Source organism: Geotrypetes seraphini, chromosome 6, assembly GCF_902459505.1.
Source record: "Geotrypetes seraphini chromosome 6, aGeoSer1.1, whole genome shotgun sequence".
In the NCBI taxonomy this organism is placed as follows: domain Eukaryota; kingdom Metazoa; phylum Chordata; class Amphibia; order Gymnophiona; family Dermophiidae; genus Geotrypetes; species Geotrypetes seraphini.
Genome location: NC_047089.1, coordinates 40,955,784 through 40,968,936, shown reverse-complemented (window position 1 = coordinate 40,968,936; position 13,153 = coordinate 40,955,784). Strand labels below are relative to the sequence as shown.

General features: G+C 38.6%; 1 protein-coding gene across 2 annotated transcripts in view; it reads left to right on the top strand.

Moving 5' to 3' along the window:
- Positions 1–13,153, top strand: part of PSPC1 (paraspeckle component 1) — a 319,494-nt gene that overhangs the window by 249,498 nt on the left and 56,843 nt on the right. The window contains exon 10 of one of the 2 annotated variants that reach the window (XM_033948195.1): positions 12,250–12,282. The exons of the other annotated variant lie outside the window; for it this stretch is intronic. Within the exon in view, the coding sequence (XP_033804086.1) occupies positions 12,250–12,267 (18 nt within the window). The 3' untranslated portion in view covers positions 12,268–12,282. Of the gene's footprint in view, positions 1–12,249; positions 12,283–13,153 lie in introns of those variants that run through there. 2 annotated transcript variants of the gene reach the window in all.

The following is a 13,153-nucleotide window of genomic DNA, read 5'->3' as shown; positions in this document are numbered from 1 at the left end:
AAAAGTGCCCCCTTCTTGTCCTGATATGAGATATAAAAGAAGTAAAACATGATGAATCCACATCCCTTATGAATAATAATTATTTTATTTTTATATACCGCCAAAGCCATTGTAGCTTGAGGCGGTTTACAACAAGAAGAGCTGGACAGTCAGCGAAAAAAAAATAACAATGAAGTCATTGGTTACATAAAGTCACAATGTAGGGATATCGAGTACATGTGAAAGAGTACAGAGGAAGGTTTAAGAGTTCTTGGTTACAAATCGGTTAAACAGGTTGATTTTAACTAGTTTTCTGAAGTTAAGATAGGATGAGGAATTCTTGATGATGTTGCCTAGCAGTGTGACCTACCACTGTTCTACTTGGCACACTAAGGGGTCTGAGGTAAGAGAATGGCAAAATTCATCACTGTCCCCGTGGATAACCGTGGGAAACCATCTCCATGTCATTTTTTTAAGGAGAGAGGGAAGGATCAGTATGAATGGGCACAACCACTGACCCTCAAGCCTTGCATCAAAGAATGCTGGTCTAGGACTGAGGTTGAGATAGACACTAAAGAATGGCACGGGATGGTTTCCTGTGCTGATCCACGGTGACGGGAATAGTGATGAATTTTATCACCGTGTCATTCTCTATTAGGAACAATTCACATTTATTCCTGCCCTATCAGCACTATAAAAATAGTATTACTTTAACCTTAGCAGTAGTCTTGTTATAATCTGAAAATTCTGGTTTTGTATTTAAGTAAGAAATGTAAATGAGCCAGGAGCTTGCTTGCATCTCATAGCTAAATTTCACAAAAAGTCTACTATATTTTGCTGATTAGTGAATGAGGTCCTAAAATAACCTGGACATGTGAGCATGTAGGTAAAACATAGTTATAAAGAAACTAAATAGCGATATCTTTCATATATGAAATTAAATGATGTGTATATGAATTTGCAAACAGTTTGAAATGATTAATGATTTTATCTGTTTATTAGGCTTTATTTGCTGCCTTTATTTTTATTTTTTAATTTTTGAAGAAATTCATCTAAGGCACGGTATACAGCAAGAAAACGCTGGACATAGGCACTTGCAGCAATAAAAAAATATTCAAATAACACATGGCTTATTATGCTACTTAACAATGTCAACACAATGCATATTAAAGCATCTGCATAGAGCCAGGATGCATGAATACTACCTCCATTGTTTGAAAATCTATCTCTTGCATATTCATTAAGGATAGCCTGAAAACTTAACTTATTTGTGGGACTTGTAAATTGTATTTCAAATATCTCCTCAATACTTCCCGTAGAGGACTTCACTCCTCCCTCTTCTCCTGCTATTTCTCTTTTCACCATTTTTCTTCTATGTTATGCCAGTCACTTGAATTGTGCGTCACCTTGAACCTATTTAGGCATACCCCTGATCTGTATATGAGAGATTTGTATACAGTCATGGTAGCCCTCAAGGACTCGGAGTGAAGACCAAGGGCCTAGAGCAGGGGTAGGCAGCTACACTCCTTGAGCGCCACAACCTGGTCAGGTTTTCAACATTTCCATAATGAACCTGATTGGGTTATGGCCTTTGAGATCTATGGGCCCCTATTTCAAAGCTGCAGTAGTGATGCTGCCGCAATACATGTACCAAAGCCCATTCAATTCCTAGGGGCTTTGGTGCATTTACTGAAGCAGCATCGCTACTGAGGCTTTGTAAAAGGGGCCCTGTGATTGGCCACTACTAGCATAGGGTATAAGTGGGGATGCAACATATAGAAAGAGGAATTAGAAAATATGTCTGAATAAGGAAAAATTACATGTGAAAGTCAGAAAGGTGCTTGAGAAGAAGTAGTCTGCAGAGCTTAAGCTTAGTATTTGTGGTGTTCAGTTGCTGTTGAATGGTAGGACTACTTCAACTTTGAAAACAGCTAAAGCTCTTCTTGCATTATTACTTGCCAAAACTATGATGAAATGCAAGTGTGATTTATTTAGTAAAATTTAACTGATATCAAGTTGGTGTACAAATAGGCATCATATCCATTACATTCAACAACATATATAAAAGTCAGATAAATAAAACTCGACAGTATCAAGACAAAAATCATAAAGAGGGGAAAGATGAATTTAAAAAAGACTAATGGGATCAGATCATCAGGTCCTCAGTATCAAAACTCTAAGGTAGATTAACAGGAAAACCTCTCAAAATAACCATGTTTTCAATCCTACATTCAATTTTTTAAAATAACAAGTCCCCAACCTCAGTTCTATTGGTAAGGAATTACAAAGCATTGGAGCTACCACACTGGAAGCTATATGGTGGAATGTGTTTAACCCACAATATGGAAAAGCAACTTCAAATTCCCTGTAGATCTAAACAATTATCTTGGAATGTATGTAACCAGTAGAGAATTAAGGTATACTAGCATTTCTATATGCATTGTTTGAAATACCAGTATCAGGATTTTAAATCTGATTATGCCAGTTACTGGCAACCAGTGCAGATTGTACAAAAGCAGAGTGACATGGTCATAGGGCTTTAAGTTATAAAGGAAGTCTAGCTTCCGTCTTCTGGATCAACTGTAGTTTCAGTTGAGATTGAGGACAACCTAACACTAAAGAATTATAGTAATCAATCTGCCTGATCATCAAAGAATGCAAGAGTAATATTAATTGCTTTAGAAATTATTTTAATGAACGTTCCATAATTATTAGAATTCTTTACGATCGTTGAAATATAGGCCGAGAAAGACAAATTGGTATCCCAAATTACACCCAAAGATGTAATGGTGATATATTAGTTACCTATGATGCCCCACACTTAGAAGGATTTAGGAATAACTTTTGGTTTAATCTATTCTAAGTTAATCTTCAGTTTGTTTTTAAAAGTCACCGTTATGGGCCACTAATCATAAAGATGATAAAGATGTGGTGGCCCAAATCCTGAATCATACAGCCAAAGGGGCTAAAAAAAATGTTGAACTGAATGGGGCCAAAACTGATCCTTATAGTACTCTAAAAGCAAGTTAAATACAGAAGAACAGTGTTCATTTATGCACACCTAATAATTTCTGAAGGAAAAATAAGGCCAAAATCAGTTTAATACGACACCTGATTAACCAGTTTGTTCTAATCTATTAAGTAGCATCATATGGTCGGTGGTATAAAAAATGGCTTTAAGATCTAGTTGAATAATCAATATATCTATATTACTAACTCTGTCCATAATAATATCATCCTACGCCTATTTTGGAAACACACTTGGTAAAGATGAAAAACGTTGGTGGAATTTCAAAACAGATCTGCTAGGCCACTATTTTCTCCAAAACCTTTGCCATAAATGGAAAATTAGAAACTGGTCTATATCTGGATGGATTGTTTTTTGGAAAGTTGCCTCTCTTTAATAATGGTCTATGAGAGAATGCGTCCAAGATCTGGACATCATCTCTCTACTAGACTCTGTTGTAGTTCCTTCCTATTTCTCCTACTGTAAACCGCGTCGAGCTCTACGAACGTGGAGATGGTGCGGTATATAAACCTAAGGATTAGATTAGATTAGACTAGTATTTATAATATTTAAATTTTTAGGGACATCACGAACATAGCGTAATGATGACTGTTAGGTAGAATTTGATACATTTGAGACAAGGTCCTCCCTTAAAATAGACATTAAAGTTTGATGAAATAATCATAGTTGCACTGTTTTCTACCTCCAGATCATCATGTCAATTCAGATTCAAATCAAAAATGATGTCAATAAGATAGCATTTATGAAGTAGATTAGTTGTTTTAGTTCAGTTATCAGTGGAAGAGAGTCTACATTTGTCTCACATGAATTGGTAACACTGCTGCCAGCCTCAACAGAGAAACTGAAAAATTGCCCTCCAGTCTTAGAGGCAATTACTGTAGAGGGCGATAGCCACAGAAGCAGTATAATCATTAAAAATGGAAAAGATTTTTTTCATCTGTTGCATAGAAATCAACTTAACAGCAAAGTTTCTCTAAGATTATTTGTTTTTAGAGCAAATATTCAGTATTTTATTTTACTAGTTATTTGTGGACTAATCTTTGTGAAGCATCTATTAACTTTATATATGAGTAACTGTGCAAATCTTAAATATGTTTCTTAAATAATTGTTTTAAACTGTTTTAAATTGATATTTATCTGTATAGTTTGCTTTAGACCTGTAGCTACATTATTCTGTAAAATCCCATTTGTATTTAACAACTTTGCACATATAAACACTTTTGAGGAGCATCAATTCTAAAGATAGAAACTGTCATATATTTTTGTAGATTAGAATTACAAAAATACCATGATTCTGGGATTTATGAGGTTTTACAGTGTATTTCACTTAATTATATACAGTAAGGTTCAAAAACCTTTGGATCTTTAAAGGTTCTTGGATAAGTAATGGGGACATAAATGTAAAGTTTATACCAAAAGCACATTTTTACAATTAAACCGAAAGACCTGTTTTCTGCTGAAGGTTTGGTTAGGTTCTCTTGCAAAATTTAGCAAATTGCCAATTATGCAAAATGTGCAAATTTGCCACATAATGTGGCTCATTTAAAAAAAATAAAATGTCCAAAATATGGCATAAAGGGGCAGTTGGATGTTTTCTTGCCAAACCCTTCTAGTTTTCTATTTTCAAAACTTATTTTCTAGATGAATTTCTAAGGTGCTTTTCCACAGAGTGTCTAAATCTGGGCAGGACTAGGATGGGCTTAGGGTCTGGATATTTTTCTACCATTATCAAACATTTAAGAATATGTTCAGGACTAAGTTTTGGGGGCTAGACCTGTTTTAACAATGAATAAAGTGCCCAAACTGAGTAAATAATCACTGGAAGGATCAAGGCATGACTCCTACACACTCTCCCCAAGTGGTCACTGAACCATCCCCACACACAAAATGTGAATGAAACAATATGTGTGCTTGTATGATAGCTTCAGATATTATGGTCAGTCCTATTAGAGCAGCAAGCCAAGTTCCTGAAGTAGCCTGTTGAGTGGTGTAGTGAGGGAGGTTGGTGCCTGGGACAGTGGCACCTGGCATTGCTGTGCCATGCCCCCCCCCCCCCCCACACACACATTCTTCCCCGCCGCTTGGGCACCCCATACTCTTCCCTGCTACTTGGGCACCCCATACCCCCAATATACTTCTGGAAATGTTTGCTGGCATGAGCAGCATCTTCTACCTGCTGCTTGCGCCAGTCTCTGCTCCCTTCTGATGTCACGTCCTGGTCTCATAGCCAGGAAATTATGTCAGAAAGGAGCCAAGGCCAGCGCAAGCAGCAGGTTGAAGATGCTGCGTATGTTGGCGAACATTTTGAAAGGTACACAGGAGGAGAGAGGAGGAGAGGCGCCAGATCCCCCTCCTGCCCCCTTTATTACACCACTGAGTGAACCATAGAGGTAGGGACTTGGGCCTGTACTACACTCTAATCACCCCATCCTAATCCCACTCTATCTACATATAGGTGATACCTGCAGGCTTAAGGGCTATTGGTGTGGTGAATAGTTGGGTACAGTGAGAAGGCTCACCATACAATATAAAGGCTACGGTCAACGTATACCTGGGATGTCTTATGTGAGGTTCACTGCTGTGCCTCCTAGAGAGCCCCCACTGCTATGCAGTGATGTCTGTGAGGCCATTCTACTAGGAATGATGGCTCTTCCTACATCCCAATGGCTAGTTTTGTGCATTTTTGATTTGGATGTGCTTTTTTTTTCTGTAAATGGTTTAAAAAGATAGATGCACAGAGCACAAAAATCCATTTTTGACAAAACAAGATAGACATTTTTCAGTTTTGAAAATGTGCATGTTTGGTACTGAATTTTTGTTCATGTTCTTCAAAATGTCTAAACTCGGATTTAGACATCATAGCGAAAATGGCGCTCCATGTTTCATTGCATAATAAACCAATATATTCAAGATTTCCTTAATATTTTTAAAACGTACAAAAATATAATATACCATAAACAAACTATTTAACAAGTTAACATAGTTTATTCTTATTTTACTAGAAAATGTCACATTTGATGGCGGCATAGAAGAATAAAGTTATTATTATCTCTTTCTTTATAGAATCACTGGAGCATTGGATCTTGTTTCTTCACACTTATGGGGAGCATTTTATACTTCATTTGTATTTTTTCACAGTTCAATTATTTTGCTCATTCTGTTGAAACCTGAGGAAGGCATTGTTGGCTCATTAGTCAAGAAATTACTGTTAGTCCAATTTAATATTATCATTTTGTTTCAGTTTCTTTCTATTCAGGTTACTTTGAAAACCAGATCTTTTGGAGAACTCCTGCACAAGGATTGATACTGAAAAGTTCTGTTGAGATGAGAAGATATTAACAGCAATATTTCATGTTCTTATAACAGAGTTGGAATAGAGAGGATAATTTTGTATTGGTTGAAATGGGAGAACTAGAAATCGAGTTTGATCAGAATGGGCAACTTATGGCTTGCAAGCAAATCACCCTTCTCTCTTCCGGTCCCATGGGACTGAAGAAAAGTCCCTGCCCTGCTCAGTCTGGCAATGAACTACAGCTCGCAGGAGACTTGATGTGTTCCATGCACACACAAAACATAGTAAAATAGTAAATGACGGCAGATAAAGTCCTGGATGGTCCATTTATTTATTTAATGTATTTATTCAATTTTCTATACTATTCTCCCAAGGGAGCTTAAATTGGTTTACTTGAATTTATTCAGGAATTCAAATATTCTTCCCTGTCTGTCCCGATTGGCTCACAATCAATCTAATATACATAAGAATTGCCGCTGCTGGGTCAGACCAATGGTCCATCGTGCCCCCAGATTAAAGACCAGTGTTCTAAATGAGTCCAGCCTCACCTATGTACGTTCCAGTTTAGCAGGAATTTGTCCAACTTTGTCTTGAATCCCTGGAAGGTATTTTCCCCTATAACAGACTCCGGAAGAGCGTTCCAGTTTTCTACCACTCTCTGGGTGAAGAAGAACTTTCTTACGTTTGTATGGAATCTATCCCCTTTCAACTTTAGAGAGTGCCCTCTTGTTCTCCCTACCTTGGAGAGGGTGAACAATCTGACTTTATCTGCTATTCCCTTAAGTATTTTTTGCATCTCAAAACCATATGAAGTGAAAAATGGATTATGTAGAAAAAAATAGGGTTAGGTTCCTGCATGGTACAGCATTTCGGAAGGATGCAAACATTTTTTTATTGACATTACTGCTTAAAAAATTAACATTCTTAAAAAATTGCACAGAACAGTGCTGAAAAATAAATACAGTATTCTGATGCACAGGACATACAAGGACATACAAGTCTTGACAAGTGGGTTAACTTCCCCTAACTGCAATCAGTGCAGAAGGCATCATCTACAGTTTCTTCAGCTCTACCTCCTTCAGTGGGCTGTACTTCCTTCAGGTTTCTTTTTGACCTGCTATGAGAAAAGGTCCAACAGTTGGATCTCGCAAAGTGCAACTAGCAGGCCTTTTCATGCTTTAGAGCCCGAGTGGAAAAGGTTTCACTGACCTCTGATTCAGATATAGCCAGGTTTTTGAAGGGGGCACTCAGCTCACATCCTCCAGTAAGATGAGCATTTCCCTCTTGCAACCTAACATTGTTTTTCAGGGTCCCAGCAAAGTTCTGTATAAGCCTTTGCAGGAGGCGTCATTGCTGGATCTTATGGTTAAGGCAGTCTTTCTGGTGGCTATCACCTCGGTGAGATGAGTCTTGGAGTTGCAGGCACTTTCATTCAGAGAGCTGTTCCTCAAGAAGCTGGGGTCTCTGTGCACAGTTTCTTCCTTTTTACCGAAGATAGTTTTGGCTTTTCACATCATTCAAGAGGTCTGACTGCCCGTGTTCCAGTCCATGGGGTTTGAAAACACAAGACAAAATGTTGAAGTTGCTGGATGTGTGGAGAGTTCTCCATTATCTGGAAGTGACTAATGACTTTCAGCTAGTCAGTCATCTTTTTATTTTAACTAGTATGGCCAGGCTGGACAGTCCAATGTCTAAGGCATCTATTTCCAGATGGATTTGCATGGATTTTGTCAGTGTACTTTGCCTGACAATATATTGGAGAGCACGTTCCATGAGTTTTGTTAGCTGAGCACATGAGCAATCACGCATACATTCGAGGAGCATCGCTGACAAATTTTACATGGTTGCTCACAAAAATACTTACAAATCTGGAAAATTTGTGGGTTTTAGAACTGTTGCTTACACAGAAAAAGTTTTTAGAACTTGTTGCTCACATGAGAGAGAAATTTCCACACACCCAGCTATTCCTTAGAGAGACCATTACCCACAAAAAGTGTAGCTGCTTCTTGGGTGGAGGCCTGGGTGATCCCGTCCAAGGAGATTTGTAGAGCGGCTACATGGTCCACACTTCATACCTTTATAAAGTTTTATAGAGTAGACATAGCAATGCAAAAGGACACTACTTTTGGTTCCTCAGTTGTTAAGGACAGGCTCATCTGTCCTGCCCTATATTCAAGGGACTGCTTTGATACATCTAACTTGCCAGGACTCATATGCCCTGTGCACCAGAAGGAAAGATTAGGTTCTTACTTTGATCATCTTCTTTCCTGTTGCCCCACTCTGTCAGTGTAATTATTTGTCTGCTTACTGTCTCGGATTAAGTATGTCTGTCTAGAACTTGAGATCTCCTCATACCATTCAGGTATTATGAATACAAAGCTATATTATCATTGCAAATGCAATTTAGAGTATGTTGGTGCTGTTTGCACTCAGATAAGGTGGCTTGGCTGTTCCACTTTGTTTTATATGATATATTTTGATTAATATTGTTCATTATAACTTTTTACAGAGAACAGAAGTGTCTTGTCGAAGTTCTCTGTACCCCTCCTTATGTCTCCTATTGAGGAAGTTATCAATTGCTTTGCTACAAACTAAAGAGAGCAGCACAGCCCACTGTGGAAAGAGGCAGAGCTGAAGAAATTATAGATGTCTTCTGGACAGCTTGCATATATTAGAAGTTAAACCTCTTGTCATAAGAACATAAGAATTGCCGCTGCTGGGTCAGACCAGTGGTTCATCGTGCACAACAGTCCGCTCACGCAGCAGCACTTTTAGTCAAAGACCAGTGCCCTAACTGAGACTAGCCCTACCAGCATGTCCTTGTTCAGTAGGAACTTGTCTAACTTTGTCTTGAATCCCTGGAGGGTGTTTTCCCCTATGACAGCCTCCGAGAGAGCATTCCAGTTTTCCACCACTCTCTGGGTGAAGAAGAAATTCCTTACGTTTGTACAGAATCTATCCCCTTTCAACTTTAAAGAGTGCCCTCTCATTCTCCCTACCTTGGAAAGGGTGAACAACCTGTCCTTATCTACTAAGTCTATCCCCTTCAGTATCTTCAATGTTTCGATCATGTCCCCTCTCAATCTCCTCTGTTCGAGGGAGAAGAGGCCCAGTTTCTCTAATCTGCCACTGAATTGGCAGCTCCTCCGACCCCTTAACCATCTTACTCGCTCTTCTCTGGACCCTTTCGAGTAGTACCGTGTCCTCCTTCATGTACGGCGACCAGTGCTGGACGCAGTACCCCAGGTGAGGGCGCACCATGGCCTGGTACAGCAGCATGATAACCTTTTCTGATCTGTTCGTGATCCCCTTCTTTATCATTCCTAGCTTTCTGTTTGCCCTTTTTGCTGCCGCCGCATATTTCATAGACGGCTTCATCGACTTGTCGATCAGAACTCCCAAGTCCCTTTCCTGGGAGGTCTCGCCAAGTACCGTCCCTGTTTAGTACAGTGAGAAGAGAACAGTTGGCCCATAGAAAGAGGCTGATTTGGGCTATACCATCCTTTAATTCTAAGGGCTGCATTGAGATCCTGCCAGATCTGAAGGAACACAATCCTATTAGGCACTCTATAATATCAATCCACTCAAAGGTTTTTCAAAATATTGTTTAAATTTATATCATGCCTTATGAAGCAGCTTATAATACTTTTAAAAGACACAAGGGGAATCTCAGAATGCCACCTGTCCGCTGTTGATTCCTGCACTACAGTGTGGCAGCACTCGTCACTTGCTCACCCAAATGTGTCCTCTATTCTATTCTAATCTCTTTTTTCTCTTTTTTTGTATTCTTCACACATTTCTACTTCTAATTTTTCATACTGTTTCTGTGCTCTTTAATAAATAAATAAATATACTAATAACATCTTCAAAGTCATTTCCAGGATCTCAATTCATTGGATTTTTTTAAATCTCTTCCATATGTTTTCTTAGTCATTTCATTCATTTCAATACATTATCATTCTTTCTAATTCATTTTCAAGTAGTATACTGAAAATTTCTTATCCCCTAGATAACTTAGCTTGTTAGTGCAATGTCGCTGTCACACTACGCCCTACCAACGCGTTCGTATCTTCCTCAGAACGGGGGAAGTGCCTTAATTACAACAAAGCAAACACAGCAACATAAGATTTAATGGAAGGGGAATATCAATAAATTAATTATCAGCATTATATCATTACTTTTAATTACTCACCAACTACATTCATTCGCTTTCTCGCGAATGACAATAGGTCATCCAAATATGGCCGCGGTATTCAGTTACTGCATAATATACACCCTCCTGATGATGACATCATCCACAGGATACCCAATCGTACTACTCTTCAGGCAAAGTCTTCAAAGAACTTTATCAAACATCACAATCCAAATCTACCATATCCTCCTATACTTATTCAGCTAGAGTTAAACAGTCGCTGGTTTCATTCAATCCTGAAGGCTGCATAGTTTGTAATTCATGCATCCAAGGGAGCTCTTTTAAATTTAGCATTTGAATGAGGTTTCCTCCTTCCCATCCTACCTCCACCATGTCTAACACCCACCATTTAAGATCTTTCATTGAATGTTTAAATAATTTCCAATGGTGTACTAGAGGGGAAGTCTCATTCTGGGTATGGACCTGTGACTTATGTTCTGTTAATCTCACTTTTACAGGGCGAATGGTCCGCCCCCAAATACAATTTAGGACAGGGACATTGGATGACATATATTACATGAGATGAACCACATGTTGTTAAATGTTTTGCTCTATATAGTTTACATGTCTCTGGATGGGTCCAATTCTCCCCTTCCATGGTATAGGGGCACCATTGACAGTTATTACATGCCCTGTGATAATCTGGCTGGGGTGCCCCTCTTTCTTTTCTGTTTAGGAATTCTCCCAAATTTCTAGTTCTTCTATATGCACATATAGGAGCCTCACCTATCGCGGGGTTGATCAATTGGACTACATGCCAATGATTACGTATTATGTGGTTAATTCTGGTGGCAAGGAGGGAGTAAGGTTGTACAAATATCAACTGTTGGTCCTCCTCTTGCTCTTGTTGATATTGTAACAGCAAAGAGCGCTGTGCAAACTTAGCTCCTAAGTATGCATGATGGACCACTGTTCTGTGATATCCCCTCTGATAGAAACGTTGCTTCATTGACCGAGCTTGATGTTTAAACTCAGTCAATGAACTACAAATCCGGCAAAGCCGTAATAATTGACTGATAGGCAAACTCTCCTTAAGTTTATGAGGATGGAAGCTATGATACCTCAATAAACTATTACGATCTGTTGGTTTATGGAAAATGATAGTAGTGAATTGATTTTGAGATTTAATTATTTTGATATCTAAAAATGCAATTTCTTTCTCATGTATTGTGGCAGTGAATTTAATGTTATTGTCCATTTGATTGAGCCGTATTATAAAATCATTCAGGCTCTCTTTAGTAGATGTCCAGATACATAGTATATCATCAAGTAAGCGTTTCCACAGCTTAATATTTGTAAAATGTGAGGATGTATATAAAAATTTTTCTTCTAACTCGGCCATATATAAAGTGGCCAGTGAGGGTGCCAATGATGCCCCCATTGCAATAGTTTAAGTTTAAGTTTATTCAAGTTTTTGATTAAACGCTTATCCGAAGGTACAAAGCGTTGTACAAAAAAAATTTAAAAATAACAAGGAGACAAACGGTAAACCAATTAGACATACAAGACTAATAATAATTCTTGGGGTGACTGACATGCTTAAGCTACAGAAAACGATGGGAAAGGGGGGAGAACTACAATATTTAAAGAAAAGGTACACAGAAGGGAAATACAAGAGGGAATAGGGAAGGTGAAGATTTGCTAGGAAACTGAAGAAGAGAGAAATTTTAGACATTGTTAAGGTATATGTAAATCATATTGTCAGTTAAAGGCATCTTTAAAAAGAAAACACTTTAAACTGCTTTTGAACTTTTGCAGATTTTGTTCAGATCTTAAATGTAGAGGAAGAGAGTTCCAGGTCATTGGGGCGGTCACTGAAAAAATAAAGGTATGACGAGTACCGATTATTTTCAAGGAGGGAATATTAAGGGTGTGCTGTGTAGTTGATCTGAGGGCTCTCGGAGGGTCATACGGAATCAAGAGTCTGTCTATGAAAGCTGGGGCGTTAGTTTGTATAGTTTTAAAAGTCAGAAGAGCAATTTTATATGTTATCCTATGTATAACAGGCAACCAGTGGGCTTTCCGTAACAGTGGGGTTACGTGATCAAATTTATTAGATCCTGAAATAATCTTAATAGCTGTGTTTTGGATAAGTTGAAGACGTTTTATATCTTTTAGGCATATCCCTTTTAATAAGGAATTGCAATAATCCATTTTGGATATTACAAGGGAGTGGATTAATACGTTAAGGGAATTAGCATCAAGAAGGGGGACCAATGATCTAATCATCCTCAGCTTATAAAAGCAGTTTTTAACTACTGCACTAATTTGTGGATGGAATGTAAGTTTATTGTAAGAACATAAGAAGTTGCCTCCACTGGGTCAGACCAGAGGTCCATCGCGCCCAGCGGTCCGCTCCCGCGGCGGCCCATCAGGTCTATGACCTGTGAAGTAGTTCCTGACCATTTTTATAACCTACCTCTACTTCTATCTGTACCCCTCAATCCCCTTAACCTTTAGGAACCTATCTAAACCTTCCTTGAACCCCTGTACTGTGTTCTGGCCTATCACAACCTCCAGAAGCGCGTTCCATGTGTCCACCACCCTCTGGGTAAAAAAGAACTTCCTAGCATTTGTTTTAAACTTGTCCCCTTTCAGTTTCTCTGAGTGACCCCTAGTACCTGTGGTTCCCCACAGTCTGAAGAATCTGTCCCTGTCTACC